At 43.8% G+C, this 13,707-nt stretch overlaps 2 protein-coding genes across 10 annotated transcripts in view; both read left to right on the top strand.

Annotated features, from left to right (window-relative positions):
* Positions 1-13,707, top strand: part of LOC135942077 (kin of IRRE-like protein 2) — a 160,992-nt gene that overhangs the window by 53,887 nt on the left and 93,398 nt on the right. The gene's annotated exons all lie outside the window — the stretch shown is intronic.
* On the top strand, positions 8,864-9,867 carry LOC135943921 (nucleoside diphosphate kinase-like). The gene is made up of 2 exons (XM_065490591.1): positions 8,864-9,176; positions 9,511-9,867. The coding sequence occupies exons 1-2, from the start codon at positions 8,974-8,976 to the stop codon at positions 9,755-9,757; spliced, it is 450 nt and encodes a 149-aa protein (XP_065346663.1). The 5' UTR covers positions 8,864-8,973; the 3' UTR covers positions 9,758-9,867.

Genomic DNA, 13,707 nt, shown 5'->3' with positions numbered 1-13,707 from the left:
ATATATATATATATCAATTAAGAAACATGACAATGTACTATCACGTTAAATAACGACGGTCGGATTCAGCTTATCGCTTTAGCGTGTGCTGCTGTTAATTTCGTTTCCTACAGAACGGCGTCTTTTGCACGACTGGATTCTGCAGTTAGCAGCAAAAATTACGTTACTTGGCTGCGCTGCACGAACGGGCGCGTGTGTTGTGTGGAGAGAGATGCGCAGAGAGATGGAACAGAGAGTAGAGAGGACAACTCCTGTAGGAATTTGTCTTGCGATTTTAATTTGTAGCACGCCCTCTGGCCCCGTAAATCAATGCCCGCGTGGAAAAGTAACGAAATTAAAGTCAAATAACAGCGAGAGCGGAGAGCGGTAGGAAATAATAATGCCCTCTGCAGCTCCTGCAGGTTGCATACATAATAAAGAGGCAGGCGGAGGCGGATAGCGTCGTCATAAAACATACATGGATCGTAAAAAAGTTGTTCACTTTGTCAGTGTTTCTCTGGGCGTGTGCGTGCGCGTGTGTTTTACACTGTGACACATAAAAAGCACATGAGAATCCGACGGCTCTGCGAATACCGAAGCTTTCGCGAATCCGTACGTCATTCGGAGAGTCGAGCGAGTAAAAAAGAGGAGGAAGGAAAAGGAAAGAAAGAGAATCCGATGACAAAAAGATTTTTCTGCTGAACGGAACCAACTGAAAAGTGGGCCAGCAGGAATGATTGCCTCTTCTCATTTTGTTCTTCTTGTGTTTCTTTTCCTCCTTTCAGCTAATTTTATACTAATACGTATCACACGCTTGAACAAAAATAAAAAGATTCCCTGCAATTCAAAGCTGAAAATTTATAAAATTAGGAGAAATATTTTAAAATACTATAAAATTTCGAATAAACTTCGAGTTCAGATATGTCGAAACATGTGTACTGGTACCATTTTGGACACGTCTTGTCACACACAATTGAAATGTTAAAATTCAATTAAGTTTTTAAAAGAAATAAAATTGATCGCAAATAATATATGAAGAATCATTTTCTACGTCATGTTTTTTCCAGTATTAGTCTCAAGTTTTTGGCAAGAATTCATTTTAAGTAAAATATTTAAATCTATAGAACGATTTTAAATTTCTGCTTCTTTAGGGATGATTTTTTAAATATTGCTGGGTATTTTTCGTAGTTTTTTGTCAAGCAAGTTTTTCCAAGAAATTAATCCAAATTCAATAGAATACATCGGACATAAATTTCCTTTAGTTATGCTTTGTGGCCCAGTTGGCAGAGAGCCCCGGTTTGTTGGAATCGTAGGTTTTGCGTTTCTCGTTCACTCTTTTGCATGAGTAGCTGACAAAGTAGATTTGTTTATAAAACACACGCCAAATAAAATACACCGGGGATGAAGAGAGCGACGTGAATGGAACCTTGAGAAGCATACATACACAGATGCATGCTTGCGTGTGTACGTATTTGCACGCCGATGGATGTGATGCAATTTCTAACAATGGGGAATTTCAAAAAGAAGAGAGACGAGCGAAACTTTTTTAGCGCGCGCATCAAAAGAATATGCAATAAAAACTTTTTATATTTCCTCGCTCGCCGCGCGCGCATTTTATCCAACTCTAGTCGCAGCCGCACGTTGGTTCGTTCGCCCGCCCGCCCGCTCGCCGGGGAGAAATTCAATTTATAAATCTGCGGAGATGCTGTATGGCCGCGCGGTGATTTCGCTCTCTCGTGTTCTGCCTCATCTTCTAGCCACTCTTGCCACCTTTCCACCGGCTAAGAAATTGAAAATCTCCGCCACTCTCGACGCTCGGCGGCGTTTATTACCTGGCTGCCTCTCTCAGATAAAATTGGGAACTGTCACTCCGAAATTTTATTTATAATAAAAAGGGTTAAATAAAGAGTCCGCTGGGGTTTCCGTTCCTCCTTCCTCTGGAGTGTTGTGTGTCTGCGCGCACGCCGGTAGTGGCAGCAGCTATTCTTTTAGTTCGCACACACACTGCAGCAGCAACACACAAAATGAACAGGCTGTGTTTTTGGAAGAAAATATATAGAACCACGTCTTGCTCTCGTCTTCGCCATAATAATTCCTCGTGACACGTACTCCTATATATAAAAGTAAGGAACTCGCTCGTTCGCCTGGCTGGACGGCCGGCTTCTGAAACGAACAAAAAGAGCCCTCCTCTACTTCCTTTTCGCGTTAAAAAGACCGAGAGGCTTATATCTCGATAAAAGCTGTCATTTTTATAATATTTCAAAGCCACCCCCAATAATGGAGCTTGACTTGAGTTGCCGCTGAGAAGGCAGGAAGGAAGACAGACACAAAACGTAATCACACATACACAACACACAACCGAGTGGAAATAAAATACGAGTGCTCGCGACTCGCGTGTCGCTCTTAACTCAGAAGAACGACTCTTTATTTTGCGTTTTCCATTCCGTGACTGAAATTCGCAACCGAAGATGGATGTTGTTCACGCCGGCCTCATCAGCGTCTGCAAATGAGCGCAATTCATATCTCATTTTTTGTCTGCGCCGCTGAGGAGCAGAAAGCGCGACGGAAAAATTCATGGGCGCGCAGCAGTCTCGCAAATGGCTTCGTAATGTTCGGATGCTCTAAGTGCGGCTTCCTGCTTTTCTGCATCTCTGTTTGCGCCGTGTGCTATTTTCCAGTTTGCTTTTATTTGTGGGAAAGTACACAAACAGAAAGCTGTTCGCTTTTTCCCCCGCTCCACGCCTATGAATACGCATTACGAGCAACGTTTGCGTTCTTCCTGTTCCAATATGGTTCGGTTTCATAGCGAAAAGGGAAATCAAACAGTCGCCGCCGCCGCCCTGGCTTACTCTTTTATATTGATGCAAGGCTTATTGATGCGTCGTGACAGCTGTAACACTGTTGTAAATGATTCTCGTTGCGGTATATCAATAACAGACTACTTTCCCTCTCCTCACAAGCATCCAGCAGCAGCAGCAACAACAAGGTTAACAATGGTGACTTGATCTGCCACACGACGCGTGCAACCGGGCTGGTCGAGCTAATTAAATTTACAAAAGCCTGATTGCCTTATTTACAAGCGGGCCAACAAACAGCCGCAATCGATAGCCAAGAAACAGGCGAGGCGCGCGATCGATTTTATTGGCACAACAACTGGAGCGTGTTTTCTTCGAATTTACCCGGCGATGTTTACTCTTCCTTCCAACCGACGCAATTTTACCAGAAAAGTGAATAAATTTGCGAAATTTTCTAACATAAACAAGACAGGTAAGGGCGTTGGTCCGTGTTTGTTTACTTTGTTTTTACATTGGAAGTAAAAAGAGAACGTTGAATGATTCATAAACATGAAATCTGATTTAGCGGTGACTTTGTTAGAAGCCGTCGAATTTTCTGCAGAGGGAAATTTTGTGCTAAATTGCTCTTTGAAAAGCTACAACCTATGAAATATATTTCAAAGAATCCGATCAGGCCCATTGACTGCTCAAACAATCAAAGCTGACGCTAGAGGGTGTCGCTCGGAACAAGCAGTCTCCATCAAATTGCAATTTGTTCAGTCGGCAGTTAACAAGCCAAACAACAAAGGAAAAAGGATGCTGCTGCTCTCCGCATTTGACTTTAAAATAGTGCGTGCATTGGCGTGGCAGAAGGGCTGGCCGGAATATAATTGAGTTGTATCTCTATCTCTCGGCGCGATGATTGAAGATCGGCCTTGATTGCAACGCGCGCGTGTTCGACGAGAAAGCCCCCATCGCAGCCGCCACGGAGAGAGCCTGCCTGGCTCACCGGCAGATGTGATCTAAACAAGCGCTTGTTAATAGGGTGGGGTCATGTGTGTACCTTTCGAAAATAAATCTCTCGGAGAGTAAATGAAAGAGTCGTTGCTCGGTCCGACGTTCTGCATGCACCGATTGTTACAAACCACAAGGGGGTTGGCCGGAACAAATGACATCATTGGCCCACTCTTTTAATTCCTTTATCACGCTTGCGGGGCAGGTTTTTTACTCTGTGTCTGTCGGCGGAGGCAGGCGAATCATCCGAGTTTGATTCATCGCGTTCGACGATGAAAGGTGGGAAATATATATGCCAGGGCGTGATTTGAAAAGGTGAATAAGTGGCGGAGCAGCGCGCGGTTGAAAATACGCCTGCCGCTTCGGTGGCGTCAGAGAAATGGAAAATAATCGTGTGCTATTTTTCACCCCTATTCACATCAAAAGCACCAACCCGGCCAGACCAGAGCAGCCGTTCGTTTGATATGAAAAGCAAAAGCTGAAAATATTCGGGCGTTTAATCAATCCGACCAGGCGGTGGCAGCGGCTCTCCGCTCTTGATGCGCGTGTTTGCGGCTCGAATTTTTCAAATTATCCCCTGTAATTGACTGATATTGGAGAAAATTTTCCCTCTCATCAGCCGACGCGCCGAGTCGACTGAAAAGTTGACGCTTTTTTATGTCGGCATGTGCCAAATTGAGGTGCTTAATTATTTCCGAATCGGGTGACGGGTTAATCAGTAGCAGACTAATGGGCCCGTGATCGAGTTTAGCGGCCGGGTCTTGCTTTGAAGGGTCATCTATTATCGCTAAAAACAGGGCGGGGTGCACGCTGGCCGGCCGACCGGCGGATCTTGCCGCAGAGCAGCCGTCAACCCTGCGTCAAGATAGCCTGCCCTGCTCCTCTCGGCCGCGCGCAGCAAAAACGAAGCATCGCCGAGCACTCAGCGCGAATTAATTTTTTGCGCCCAAATGCACACGATGATTTGCGCCCGCTCACTCGCTCGCTCGCAAATTGCATGCGTGTAGCGAGGGGCCAAGCCAGATTTATGGGCCCTTTTAGTCTCACCCACCCACGATGAGTCACACTCGAAATTCCGTTTTAATGACACGCATGATTTTTTTTTCACCAAATTTCCTTCTCTGAAAAAGCGGGCAATGTCTCTTCAGGAATTAGTCCTGACGCGAGCGAGTGAATCGGTAATGTTTGTTTACTGAAAGTAATGGGACGCTCCGCGGAGCTGTAGTGCCACACTGCTTGCAAAGGGAAGAAGTAAAATGTAACGGAGATTGAGCAAGGGAGAAAATGGATTGCACGTATACATCAAGAGGGTTACTTTGCTCTCAAATTATCGACAAATAGGACTAATGCGGTGCAATTCGCTGGAAATGCCGACACGTGTTGGCTGCTCCACGGATGGGCATTTAGTTGGCATCCGGGCCTGCACTTTATTTATTTGCATTATTTTCAATGTCATTTGCGCGGGCTCGACGGCTGCAGAGTGGTAAAAAGCCCGCTGGATATGTAGATATATGGTGTGAAGCCGAGAGTGCGCAACCGGGGTGCCGCCGACGCCGCGCCGAGATTGATTGAAGATCCTGCAGAAATAAAGAGAGAGAAGAGTGTGTATGTAGCGCTCGCCCCTTTACACGGCCCGCCTTATGTCTCTCATTTATCACACTTAGTACTTAAATGGGTCAAAGTGACGGAGTGGCATTCAGAAAAGAGCGGCAGAGACGAATTCAATCTGTGTGTATGAGTGATTCACACCCCTCATCAGCAGCTCGCGGGCGCGATGATCAATTTCGAATTGAAAGCCGCCGCGCCGACTGTCAAACAGATCTGGATAATCCGTCTTGGATGCAAATTAGCTCTGAAAATATTTGAGTGCTTCATTGAAAATATGTTTGCAGTCCAATCGTATTCAGTTGAAATTAGGTTTGATCAAACAATTTTGTTAGTAGGGGAGTTTTAATGTGCAAATAATTTATCTTGTTAAATACGCTTCTAATTTTTTCACGCAAATTTTGGAAAATTTAGCCCTAAATAAATGTGTCGAATCAGGTGGTCAAGAAAAATCGAGATATTTGAAGCCGAAGACTAAATTATGAAGATCTTTAGACTTACATTGTCACACCCCAAATATTATTATATTAGCTTCTATAGCAGTCAGATATAAAAAAACGCACATTATATTACTCTTCTCAAAATAGGAAAACCATTTAAATCTTTGCCCATGATTTTAGGAATGGTAACGGATATTTTCAGGGACGAGTTTTGTTAATTTTTTAAAGAAGTGAACAACTCATGCTATGGTTTCAGTTATTACTTTTTAAACAAACCGTGGTGGCTGAAATCAGACCCAAAGGAAATCAGATGGATTGTCGCTCCATGAAAATTAATAATCATATGTGTACAAGAAGAGATCATTACGTTATTGTTATGAAAAATGGTCTCTGGTCTCATTAGAGGCCCGTATTGTGTCCGCGTGAAAACTGACACCAATTATTTCATCTTGTCTGAAATCTGATAATTAAGCCGCCCAGCCGTGTACTCCCACTCCTCGGTACGACACGCACAGAAAAAAGCGCGAGACGCATCATTAAACGGACAATTGTGATAAATCGCTTTTAAATTCCGCCGCTTAATTCCGATTGTTTGGCACCCCGCTGACGGGAATAAAACATTCACGGCGCGCATGCGACGTAATTACGGTAATTATACCCACCACCAGTCATCGTTTGCACCTTAGGCGATTGCCGGGTGAAATATTCATGGGCTGTTTGTGGCTGCAGCCGAGGGATCAAGCCGTCAATCAGCGGCTCTAACGATGCCGGCCTAGCCCTATCTGCTGCAGATTGCTGCGCTTCAATCAAAATAGCACGCCGACGAGTTTGGCCCGCGAGAGGCAGCTGCATTATGTTTAATTCAAGGGCTGTCACGTCACAAAATCGCCGGCTTGCTTCGTTAGGGGCGTGTGTGTGTGTGTGCCTAATCTATCTATCCACAGCCCCTCTCGGCAGCCCTCTCTGCGCGCGTGTAATTTGTGCATCAATTATACATAAACGCCGCGCGCGTGTATATTGGCTCACGGGCCGGGCGGCCGCAATCAAAAGCTGATCGGTGTGCGAGATTTGCGCCCACACATGTTCACCTATACTCGCGCTGGGCTGTTATAGCTAATTAATTGATTGGGCTATCGTTGACTGCCATTGTGTGCACCCTTTTGGTATTGTTCGCTCACTTCTTGTGCTTAATACCAGTTGATGGATTGTCCAAGAGCCGTGGGCAGACTGCAAACTTTGTTCAAATTTACTCTAAAAATGGAAAAGTGAAAGGGAAAGGTGTCGTCCGTTCAATCAATCAATTGTGGGTGTTTTCGCTCATTTTTTCACATGACAAATGAAAGCATGCCGATATCAATCTAACTTGATTTATTGGTTACAATTTAATCTCGGAAATCGTGATGGATATTGAAGGAAGTAATGATGATAAAAGTGTACACATCTGAACGCGGGATTTATGCTTTCAAAGAGCCTTTGAGAAGATTTGTTGCCTGTTTTTTTCTATCCACGTATTATGATACTCTTTATATTTTATTCATTTCAACAAGCCTTATATTCACTTGCAATATGAAAGCCGGCGAATCTGTTCTTGTACCATCAAAAAGAATACGAGCTTTCCCGGTATTGCATCCCGAAATACACACTTTTTCTTTGAAGGTTCGAAGCCAGTCTCACGTAGGCGGAATCTCTCGCTCCGCATTTCTATCCGAGCCATTTGCAAAATTTGATCTTTTCATAACTCCTGCCGGCCGGCAAAAGAGCTTGGCGCACATCCGTGTATGTGTATTGTGCGAGTGAGCGGTGATTTGTGAGAAATTCATCTCAAATATTTGCTGTCGGGATGGAATATATTGAGAGGGCGACGAGCCAGGCGACGGCAAAAGGCGAAGATAGCACGGATAAGGACGACGACGTGTGCGGCCAAAGATATATAGCGGAGGAGGCCAGGGGCATCGATGGTCCAATGCAAAATTGATTCTTTGAGTTATTGTCTTATGATAAACTGCCGCACCGCACTACTTATTCACTCGTGGAAAGCAATAAATACACATCTGCGCGCGCGGTCGACAAATTGCTACACACAACATTTCCCAACGCCATATCGACGAACGTTATTTTCTCTTTTTTTGTCCAGCTCGGAAAATTTTTCTCGCGACTGCTGCAGGGGATGCGCGAGAGCTGATCGAACTAACGGAATGCTCGCGGAGAGTGCATCAACAGATTTGCACATTTATTCGCTCGCGATGTTGTGCAATATTCAAATGCGAATTGTAGCCACGCCGCCGCGCGAACAGACATTTCCAGCTGGAGGCGAGCCAAAGTTATTGTTATTTATTCGACGCGAACTGAATTATAAATGGCCTCAGAGGTCACCGAGCTGTCCATTAATGGAATTGCGGAGCAGCAATTGAATAAATTCCAACGGTGATTAATCAAAAGTGATATACATTCTGATCGTAGCGCAAATCTCAATTGCATTGCTTGTTATTTCTACAAATATGCCGACGTAGTTGATTTTGAGTTTGCTGTTGTTTCGATCTATTCTTTACCGAAGGCTTGTAACGTTTATGAAATAGATTAAAACCGTCAAATTATGTCCATCTTATTATTATTTAATTTTTGTTATGACCATGGAAGAGAATGGTTGAGAAATTTAAAGAACAAGGTTAAAAAATATTGCTCAAAGCAATATCAGGTTTTCTCAATTAATTATTGCCTTTGTATAAGAATGGATACGGATAGTTACTGTGTTAAGTTGTTCAAAAATTGTTATTGATTACTGATCTTTTTTACTATAAGTTTTGTTTTATTAATGATTTCCCAAAAAATTCCAACCGTTTAATAGTTTCGAAAAAAATGTTACATTTCCGCCACACAATATCTTATACTTTACTCCTGATACGTCACGATCGAGAGCACACCTTTCGTTTACGTCACACCGCCCGCTTGCCGTTTCAGAACGAAAAACTCAAGAGCCGGTGAGCATTATTTTTAGCTCTCTCGAAGCTCCGTCGGCCGCATGGTGTAAAACGAGCGAACTCCTCTCATCATCTCCCAAGTTCACATTCCGACTGTAGGGGATCGAGTTCACACTCTCGGTCCCATCGTTCATTCTTCGTATCGACAAGTCGTACGCGATTTTTCGCATTGCTTTCCGAACCATGGAGCGGTCCTTTCTGATGGTGAAGCCCGACGGCGTCCAGCGTGGTCTGGTCGGTGAAATCGTCCGTCGCTTTGAGGCCAAAGGGTTCAAACTGGTGGCCATGAAATTCGTGTGGGCTTCCGAGGACCTGCTCAAACAGCATTACGCCGACCTTTCGTCCAAACCTTTCTTCCCAGGACTGGTCTCCTACATGGCATCTGGGTAACTTTCATTTTTAATTTCGACTCATTTGTTGCCAAAAATAAGTGGGTCGACTCCACCTATTTTTAAAAGCCATTATTTCGTCACAGGGAATTCTTTTCCTTACAAATATTTTCCTCCCGCAATTAGGACAAAATGTGTTTCTTCTTATCTCTTCCAAGCCTATTTAATATTGAAGAAAGCTGGTGTTCAATTCAACTTAGTACCTTTGGTTTGTTCCAAACTACCATAGAAGTTCTCATAAATTTGTTAAGTTCATATTCAAAGTATTGTAAAATAGTTAGCTTTTTTCCACTAAGATGCCAACATTATAACCAAAATGGTACTTTGACAGCCCGGTTGTGCCGATGGTGTGGGAGGGATTGGACGTGGTCAAGACAGGCCGTGTGATGCTCGGCGCTACCAACCCAAAGGATTCCGCCCCAGGCACCATCCGCGGCGATCTTTGCATCGACGTCGGCCGCAACATCATCCACGGCTCCGACTCTGTGGAGTCGGCCAACAAGGAAATCGCTTTGTGGTTCAAACCCGAGGAGCTTGTCCAGTGGCAGCACGCATCCCACTCCTGGATTTACGAATAAATTTGTTGCGCTGTACTAAATTTTCGCATGCACCACTTTCAACGAGCAATTTCCTCAAACGGGTACAAATAAATAAACGCTCGAGAGACTTGACACCACCAAAAGTTCCACCCTGGAGTTTGAATTAATTAACCCACTCATTACCATGTTGATGGAGTTTAAAGAGGGAAAATTTTCGAGAGACCATGCGGCTGAAACCAAGCATGGAAAGCAGATGATTTTAAACTGTAACGATAAAAACTTTGCTTGAGAATTAAGGCAAAAGTAAAACATGGAAAAAGTTTCACATTCCTCACCTATATCATGATTAAAACATAATATGGAGTAAAACATGAGAGAGAAATGCAATTGTTGTTATGGGTAACAAATCTCAAATATTACAACAACACAGTTGTTACATGGATGGTGCAATTCTAGTCACTAAAAAGAGTAAAATATGAAGAAAGCAGTAAGGGGGAAATGCAGGACTTGAAAGACTCTGTTTTGCTTTGATTTACTCGTCAATTTAGCTGCCATTTTAGCGATATCCTTCTGCACTATTGTTCTGCTCGGAGCGAAACACGTTTTGAATGAGCGGAAAATGGAAGGCTCTCGCAAAGGGAAAGAGTAACGGCGGCAGCGTTTCCGCGGTCACATAAAACGCTTTGATTCATTGTGATTTATTCGAAACCATCGCCAAGTGCGGACTCTCGCGGCGACGACGACGACGACTTTGCCGGCAAAAGAGCGAAAAGCATCGTATAAATATATCGCCAAAGAAGAGTGAGTGAGAGAGAGAGAGAGAGAGAGAGAGAGAGAGAGAGAGAGAGAGAGAGAGAGAGAGAGAGAGAGAGAGAGAGAGAGAGAGAGAGAGAGAGAGAGAGAGAGAGAGAGAGAGGGTGTTCAGTACAACTACACTCTTTCGCTCGGCGCTCTCGTATCTTTCCTGCTCGTGCAAAAAGCTGCTCGGTTGTGCGGGAGAGCTTATTTATACAATTTATTGTGCGGGAGAAAGAGAAAGAGAGGAAAGGGTTTCGCAATTTCAATTCGCCATGAATCATATCCAAGCGGCGGAATTTACAAACGAAAAACGCGCGCGGCGCGTGCTCATATACACATGCGCTGAATGGCTTTTTCACTCACGCAGATATTCCCCCTGCGCTTTCCAAAGGGTACAAAGTAAAGCCTTTAATAACAATTATTTTTCCTCTCTGGTGAGCGGGCCGTTCGTTCTTTTGCTCCCAAGATCTGCTGGCGGTGCGTTCGCACAAGGGGAGCCCATTCATCGGAACAGTTAAAAGCGGCGGTCGACCAACTTTCTCGAGGTGACGATGAATGTGGTGCTGTTCTTTTAGCTGGACATGGGACATTTGGTCGCTTGTTTAAATTATGGTCTACATTTGTAGCGAAACCAAAAGGGCGTGCGCGCGACGACGAGATTTATCGCCTTAAGCTGCCGTTGTTTCACTTTCTGCGGCGATACATACACACCCTGCAGACAAATAAATAAATTAACAAGACTTGGAATGTGTGAGGAAGGGCTTAAGAGGAAATGCCGACTGAGACGACTAACAGCGTCTCTGATAAAATAATTGGTACGTGTTTTTACGATATTTGAGCACAAAAGGATTGTCCACACAATTTGACACTTCAAATAAAAACACAAAAACAAAAGGTTCCTTGAGAGTAATTAAATTCGCTCTCGCATTAAAGGCCAAATATTCTAGAGTGAATACAAATATGAATTATTTGACTATTTTATGGTCATTTGAGGACAAAAATTCTAATTCGTTTCTTGTAAATTATACAGTTACTGAAATTCAACATGTTTTTCTGGCATCAACACTCATCAAAAAAGGAGCGTATAAATACACTAGCTTTGTGATGTAAATAGTTTTCTGCCTATTTCTATTAATCACATGATTTATTTTTTTTTTTTTTTTTAACCCAAAATTTATATTATATCCATAAGCAACAGCTGACACATATCAGAAATTAGATTAATTTTAACTAATTGTTTTTTATAATTAAAAACACTAACCTGTCCTATATTTGGAAAACGAGGTAACCTTCAGGTGTCCGGATTCCTCTTGACTGCTTCACTCATGATGTTATTCAGCACTAAACGTTTGCATATATTAATAGGTTTGAGAAATTAAAACGAAAGTTTTTGCGCAATATGAATCATCACCCAAAAATATCAAACAAAAACTAGCACGTACAAGGTGGTTTTGCTTGCCTCTGAAATGCAATCTAGGGTCAGATGATTACAAAATTTTAATTGTCAGGAGCAGAGAACAAAGCCACGAAATCGTCGGCTCTGTTTCCAATACAGTCTGGCTTAGCGAAGGCGCGCTTACTAAAGCCAGCCTCGTGCCTCGGATGGAATGAATAAAGTGTTGTGTCTAAAAAGAGCATACGCAAGCAGTCTCTATAAAAGGTCCTCAATTAAAGCTGGCGAGCATTAGCCGCGGATTAAAACGCTGCTCATACACTCACACTGGCGTACGCGCGCGCAAAATAATAACGCGAGCCGACCACAAGAGCAGCGCACAGCTAAAGAGCGTTAGGTGCACTACATATACGTGTATTTTTAGCGGGCCCAACTTATTAAGCCTCAAGGCGGGCAAACCGAAAAGATTAAGCTCTGCACACAGAGAGAATATGAGCCGGGGCGTATGTGCAGAGGCTCTGTGGAAATTATTATTGGGTCTCTGCGACTGCCCGCGCGCCTGCTTGCTCTGAATCAATATGGAAAATGACCGGCCAAAGGAAAAAGCAGCCGTGCGGGCATATTTCACATTATGCGAGCACACTAGCGGAAAATATGGTTGCTGCTCTCTTGATTAAAAAATGTTCACTTGACGTGAATGTCCGCGTCGCTCTTGCTTGCAGTGGCGGCGCGGGCCAATTTGCAATGGGCGAACCGTGCCAACAGGCCCGCCGGATATTGCGAACGCCCAAAATATGGCGCTCGCTCTCCCGTATATTTGCAGATTATCTCCGAGGCTTGTGTGTCGTTTTAATGAATGGATCGGGCCTATCAAGCGCTGCCCGCCGCCGGAAAACAACTTTTTGCTCAGCGCCAGATGCAGGGAAGAAATCGAACTTTTCCATCGCTCGCGGTCCTACTTGAGAATCGGATCACCGAAAGAGTTTTTGCCTGGGAAATCGCAAGCCGAGAGATTGCGTCCGCAGAATTAAAACGCCGAGATTTATGACGGTGCCGGAGCTGGAATTGGTTTTTCGCTACAAGTACCAAATGGAGGCTTAATTTGCCAGTTTACCAACGCAGCTGAAAGTGGGGATGAACACTCGCAGCCTCCTTGTACACAAACGACAATCAATACGGGTGTGAGGAGAGCTAAACTGGAGTGCTTTCAAAAGCAAACAAATCTCTTTACCCACAGCAAGTCATATAAACGGTGTAAAATAATAATTTTTCAACAAACACAAACAATACTCCGAACAAAAAATTAAAAAGGGATAGGAGCTCGGCTCCGTATCCGCTACATTATCAAAGCTGAAAATGTCATTAATAAGCAACAGTAATTGTGTCATGTTATTGAATGATTTATAAAAGTGATTTACCCTCGTAAAATGTTTTGGTTCCTTTTTACGAGAAAATCCTGCTATCTGCACGTCATTATTTACTTCCATTGATGTACAATTAGAATGGAGAGGCAGAGAAAGGGAATAGTCGAAATTAAAGGGTGCGCTAGCATGCAAAAAATGCGCCGCAGTTCACCTCAGCGCTTTTAATTTCGCCGGACTGCGTCTTCCACAAAGAGGACGCGCGCACAGAGAGCAAGCCGCGCAACACAAAGCGCAGATGCTTGACGTACATGGCTAGCGCTCAGCACAACACACAAGCACAAAGAGCAAAATCCAATCTGCCGACTTGTCCTTCGCGTTTGTGCTATAGTGCCAGTGGTGGAGATTTATAAGCGATTAGTTTCTTTTACCATCTG

Source organism: Cloeon dipterum, chromosome 4, assembly GCF_949628265.1.
Source record: "Cloeon dipterum chromosome 4, ieCloDipt1.1, whole genome shotgun sequence".
In the NCBI taxonomy this organism is placed as follows: domain Eukaryota; kingdom Metazoa; phylum Arthropoda; class Insecta; order Ephemeroptera; family Baetidae; genus Cloeon; species Cloeon dipterum.
This window is presented reverse-complemented; position numbering and strand designations above follow the sequence as displayed.

Excerpts from the sequence above, each read along its gene's own strand:
- LOC135943921 (XM_065490591.1), top strand. The coding sequence starts at position 8,974 with ATGGAGCGGTCCTTTCTGATGGTGAAGCCCGACGGCGTCCAGCGTGGT. Across the intron at positions 9,177-9,510 it reads GTCTCCTACATGGCATCTGG|CCCGGTTGTGCCGATGGTGT; the intron begins GTAACTTTCATT and ends GTACTTTGACAG.